A 6,009-nucleotide genomic window follows, 5' to 3' on the forward strand; every position below is an offset into this window, starting at 1 on the left:
TTTTATATTTTATAGGAAAATACATTATTTATTATGTATACTACTGTTGAGGCGTGAAATACGCCAGTTGTGAGCGGATAATTTTTTTCCTAATGCAAATTACTCCTAAAATAATAATAATAAATTAATCCAAAAATGATATTAATTTCTTTTTATGAATTTTAGAAGTTTTTCTTTATTTGTTTTGTATTTATTCACATTGTTTATGCATGTTAGAAATATCGTAAATCAAAAAATCACAAAAATGTTCAAATTTTAATTTCATAGCATTTTAGATTTTAAATTGCATTTTAGGATTTAATTACATTGTTAAATGCATTATTTAAATAATTAAAAAAATAAAAAATACATTCTTAGGTTATTTAATTAATTAGATTATTAGTCAATGATTAGGTAAAATAGGTAAATAATTTGGCCAATACAAATTAGATTAAACTAAAATTAGAGTTTAAAGTGGTTAATTGTGCAAAGCCTAATAAAAAAGGAAAAGAGTAACTCTTTAGAGGTCAAATTCGAACATGGGCCAGTTTTTGGGCCCAGCTCTTATCCATCCAAAACCCCACCTACCCGACCCGCCGGCCCAATATCCTCTCTTCACTTACTTAAAATTAAAAAACCTAGCCCCCCTTCAATAGAACCCTTTTATAGAACCCTAGCTAGCCGCCGCCCTCCCTTTCTTCTCCCTCCCCACCCTCTCATCAGCACCTATACACGCATTTTCTCACCTTCACACACACGAGATAGCTAAAAAGGGGTCTGGAATTCAGAGGAAAAAATCTAAATTTGAAACAGAACAAAAATCAAAAGAAAAGCTGAGAAACTGCTTCTTCTCTCCTCTATACACTGCTTCAATCATTTCTGGGGTCTCAGTTTGTTTGAGAGCTGAAATAGAAGCTGTTGCTGTTTCTTTCTGCTGATTTTGCTATCACTTTGTGGTTCGAGTTTCATCATCTCCTTATCAGACCTTTATTCGGTCCTTGTTCAAGCTGTTTCGGTTTTCCAACTTAGGTACAAATGTCTTCCTGAATTATTTATTTTTGCTCGTATGAATAAAAAATGAATTTAATGTGAATTCCTTTTGTTTGAATATACATGTTAGCATGCTTGGGTTATGGCAAATGGTAAGCCTATTTGAATGTTAAGCTAAGTGAAAATCGATTGGTTTAAAGTTTAGATCTAAATCTGGAAACTATCACTTAGGATCGATATCTGAAGGTATATGTAATTTTTTTAAGCCTTGATTACTTCAAACAAGAATCATTTTCTGAATCATATGAAGTAAATTGTTTATTACTTATAGTAAGAGGAAGAAGTTTGGATTGTTTGTTACACATGTTCAATACATAGGCTAAAAGAAAGGCAGCATGGAATGAAAGCATGGGCTATTTGCAGAATTTGTAGCTGGAATCAGTAAATGACCTCTAATGAATCAATCAGATTAGGATTTGTAATGTTTAGCATAATGGAATCTGCGAATCTTTATGTTTGACAAGTGACTTGACATAATTGCAATTTACCTACTTATAAATTAATTCGTTTGATTTTCTCTCATTTAGTCAAGTGAGTGAATCTGCAAATAAATCCAATAACTGATCTTACAAAGAACTTTCCATATATCACTACCCCACCACAAATCTCAAAGATTAGAAAAATAATTCAAATGCGCTAGTTGCTTTGGGCACGATTAATAAATATGTCATCATGACTATGGGTACGGTTCCCGTGGCATAGTCATGATAAGTAATCCTAATTCGAGTATGCGTTTCACGTGACTCGACCATAACTTCAAATAATAATAAATTAAACATGTTGTAAATCGTGGTTGCGTTTCACGTGACGTGATTCACAATGTGTGCAAAAACGATAAGTGCGTGACATAGCGACTTATTTAAATAAACTCCAAAAATCCTAAAAGCAATTAAAAGCGGTTAAAAAGTAAAAATGCATAACCGGTTTTAAACATGTAATAAATTAGATAATTAGGCCAATTATTAATAGTTGAGCGGCCGTGCTAAAACCACTCTCCCGGATTAATAGAATTCCTTACCCGGTTTTCTGTGTTCGCGGAACATAAATAAGAGTCAAGTTCATTGATTTGGGATTTCAAAATAAACCAGTCAATTAAATTCTTAGAGAAATCATCATTTCCGCTTAACCTTGTAGTAGTATTACATTGTACCATCAAAACATCGAGCTATAATAGAAACAAATAATAAGAATGTTTATTAACTAGTAAAAAATCATAAGGGTCAAAAATGTCGGAAGCAAACCCAACATAATGACCCAATTATTCACTAACATTTGTGTTTTACCATTAAATAATCGCAAAAAGGATAAATATTATCGCTGAATTAGAGATATAAAAAGGAAAATATATAAAATAAAAATAGAAAACATACAATTCGATTCATGAACAATGTCTAGAAGTTTGCTGCAAAGAAGATGACAATTAACTAAATAGAAATGATAATTAGCAAAAAGAGAAGCAAAGGAGATTGAGATATCTGATGATACAAAAGAGTTTGGGAACTTTTGTTTGTTTTTGGGTGCATTTTGTCATGAGAATGAAGGTTAATATTCTATGATACACAAAAAGTGAGCTTACATGCCTCTTTGATTGATTTGTTCAGTGAGTCATATCATGCCAGCCGACTGGCTAAGCTAGCGATTGGCCATAGATTCCCAAATTTGTTTCGAAAAATCTGATTTGGCTGAAGTTTGGTTTGAAGTCTGTATTTTTCATTTCTTCTTTAAAATGTTATCGTACTTGCTAACTTGCTTTGTGACTTTTGTAGGTTTAAGCATCAGTCTACTGTAAGATCTGACAAGTAAATTGCTTCTGATTTGGCAACATGGCTAGTGGACCTGGGCTTGAGTCTCTTGTCGATCGTATGTATTCTCTTATTACTTCTATTTGTTTTCTTTACGAAATTAACACATATTTTTGTCCAGAAATTAGCCCGTATTTTAATAGAATAACACTCTTTGTTTTCTTTCTTTTGGTGTTCCAGAAACCATCTCAGTTATTACAAACGATGGGCGAAATATAGTGGTGAGTTGTATTCATTTCCCTGTTTTTGTAAATCTTAGAGAGAAGACTGTTATTTTGCTGACCAGTTGGTTCTTTGTCCAGGGAGTTTTGAGAGGATTTGACCAGGCTACAAATTTGATTCTCGATGAATCTCATGAAAGGGTGTATTCAACAAAGGTCTTTCTTAAACCCTCTCAGATTTCAATAATCTCTAAACATCTAATGGCTTATTGATGTTAAGTTTTTTTTAAGAAGTTGATATTAGGTTATTATTAGAGCAACCATGAAAAGTGTTATCCAATATAAATGGATTCTGCTAATTACTGCTCGCAGCTGATACATGGTCTCCACTTGAATTTGTTTAATCATATTATATGTCAATTCCAGCATTGTTTCTACAGGTAGTATCTTCAGCTGTGAAGATTATAAGCTAGAGTTCCTAGTACTACTCTGCATCTAAGTTGGATTTTGTCAATTCCTATGTTATATACAATCTAGAGAGCAAAAAATGTTAGGATGATATTAAAGACTTCCTGCTGTTGTTGGATGTTTCTCCTTTTCCCTTTTTCTTTTTCTTTTTTGATATGTAAATTGGATATCAGTCTTGTAGCCAATAGAGGTGAAACTTAGATGCACAGACTGCAATGTATTTGTTGTCAGGAAATCATATTTTTTCCTTTGCTTGCAGTTTATATTTTTAAGAATCCTTTTTTCCCTTCTCATTCATACAGTGGTATATTCATTAATCCTTGATAAATTGAGTGGTATTAATGCTAGGTTTTATTATGCAGGAAGGTGTACAACAGCTTGTGTTAGGTCTTTATATCATACGAGGAGACAACATGTATGTGTACCATTGGCTTCTCTGTCATATATTAAAAGGATGTGCATAGGTTTCTTATAAATCTCCCAAAAAATAAGAATCTTTTTCCCGAATATGTTTTCCCTAACAAGTTGTTTTCCTTCATCGTTGCAGAAGTGTTGTTGGGGAATTAGATGAAGAGCTGGATGCAAACTTGGATATGTCGAAACTAAGAGCACATCCTTTAAAGCCAGTTGTTCATTGATCTGCATCTTGGCATGAGTTTGTAATGTTGGCAATGGAATGGATCAAACGTCGGTTACACAAGGAACTTTTGGTACAGTTTGTAGAATTAAATTCAGATGTGTTGTGCACCTCTGAACACATACTTCTAGTCTGTGATTCACCACTGTATGCCTTTGGTTATGCTCTACTTTTGTGCAAGTTGCATTTGGTACATAGTCTTCCAGTTATGCTCTACTTTTGTCCCAAATCTGAGTCTGATGGCTAGATCAAATGTGATGGTTGATTCTCACAAGCCAAAGCATGGGTTTTCATTGAAAAATATATGTTTCCTAAGGGACTAAGTCCAAGAAAAAGAAAAAAGTGTTAACTCCCACCTTCCTTCCACCTCCAGTTAAATGCAAATAGGCTGATTTTGAGAGTGGTTATACAATGTCATTTTTCCTTCTTTTTTGTTGTTTTTGGCCATATATTCATTAGATTGGCCGGAAGTTGCTCCAGTTGAGGGACTTGGAAAGAGATAGGAGGGAGGTAAATAGAGGTCTACATAGGTACGGTGAGGTGAGCCCGACCTAATAGGTGAACCAATATCGGAACTACAATTAAGAAAAAATAAGAATAAGAAGAATTGCTTAAGTTAATCGCTTTTTTTTTTTCAGTTTTTCAGTTCAATTTTTTAGGACAAAAAAGTAGTGAGTTCTGAAATTTTAAATATTTTTTAGTTTAAAATTTCATGACAAAAAAATACTTGTTATTTGTGCGCTTGCCTCCATTTTTGTAGTAACTTTTTAAACTTGAGAAACTACTTTTAATAATTAAACAAGAAGTTCAAACAACATTTAACCAATTTTCAGGGAACTCCAAAATTCAGCAGTTCATTTCGTTCACTGCTAAACATGTTGAGAACTGTCAATTGTCAAAGCCCCTTAGAAAACACTTATTTATGAGGGGAAAAGACTGTCGCCAAAGAACTTTTCGGCGATGCGGCCAACATCTTAATGCCTTGCCTACTTTGAAACGCAACCTAAATAAGGCGAATCGCTTACCTTGAATTTCTTTGAGCTTAAGCACGCCTCAAATGTACAATCTACTGCGCGCTCATTTAGTCATTTTGCTCAGAGGTGCTAGAGTTTGTCCCTATTTAAATGCTAGGGACATCTTTGATCTTGAACATATCACATCATATTTGGTGAAAATGAATTAATATAGCATGTTCGGCATTTACTACAAAAAAGAGAATAGCTACCTATAATGGCGTTCTAGACACCAATAATACCTAGAGATATTTCTCCAATCACCTCTTCATATTTCTCCAATGCTTGAAAATACAACCTATGACCCGAAAAGGAAAAAAAAACAAAAAAATTATTACCGTGGAATTTATTCCAGAAATTGGAACTTCAAGATAATAAGTAGCAGTTTGTTTAAGGCGCTGATAAAATTAATTGACTAACTGTTGACAGTGTTGTTTTCGTTTTTAAGTCTCTATGTTTTTTTATTATTATTGTTTTTTGGTATAAAAAGGGTTTTGAGGAATCCTATTTGCCATAAAGTTTATTTCGATGTACTGCATATAATGATGAGAGATTGTATTTCTTGGCCAGATGAAAAGTTTGATGTAGTTAAATTTCGGAATTTGAAAAACTCTAAAAAGCTATTTTTCAAAAATTTTATTTGAAACACTCACAAAAATTCGAAAATAATTCTAAATTATATTCATGTCCAAACACAACTCAAATTTTCAAGTACCATTTTCACACATTTTTCCGGTAATTCTTATGTCCAAAAGCCAACTTTCACGTTGAGGTTTGCCCCCATAATTGCCCTACTATTACTAAATCAGAAAGAATATACATAGAGTCGGTCTTTTAGCATTTAACCATTTTATGCCATGGATTTTGATGTTTAAAAAAGCGATTAGGCGAGGAGGTTT

At 33.1% G+C, this 6,009-nt stretch overlaps 1 protein-coding gene across 1 annotated transcript; it reads left to right on the forward strand.

Annotated features, from left to right (window-relative positions):
• The first annotated feature begins 633 nt into the window (after nt 1–633).
• Nucleotides 634–4,313, forward strand: LOC107774569 (sm-like protein LSM8). The gene is made up of 6 exons (XM_016594144.2): nt 634–1,008; nt 2,796–2,889; nt 3,012–3,052; nt 3,134–3,208; nt 3,823–3,875; nt 4,008–4,313. The coding sequence occupies exons 2-6, from the start codon at nt 2,853–2,855 to the stop codon at nt 4,096–4,098; spliced, it is 297 nt and encodes a 98-aa protein (XP_016449630.1). The 5' UTR covers nt 634–1,008; nt 2,796–2,852; the 3' UTR covers nt 4,099–4,313.
• The last annotated feature ends 1,696 nt before the right edge of the window (nt 4,314–6,009 follow it).

The sequence above is a fragment of the Nicotiana tabacum genome, chromosome 19 (genome assembly GCF_000715075.1).
Source record: "Nicotiana tabacum cultivar K326 chromosome 19, ASM71507v2, whole genome shotgun sequence".
In the NCBI taxonomy this organism is placed as follows: Eukaryota; Viridiplantae; Streptophyta; class Magnoliopsida; order Solanales; family Solanaceae; genus Nicotiana; species Nicotiana tabacum.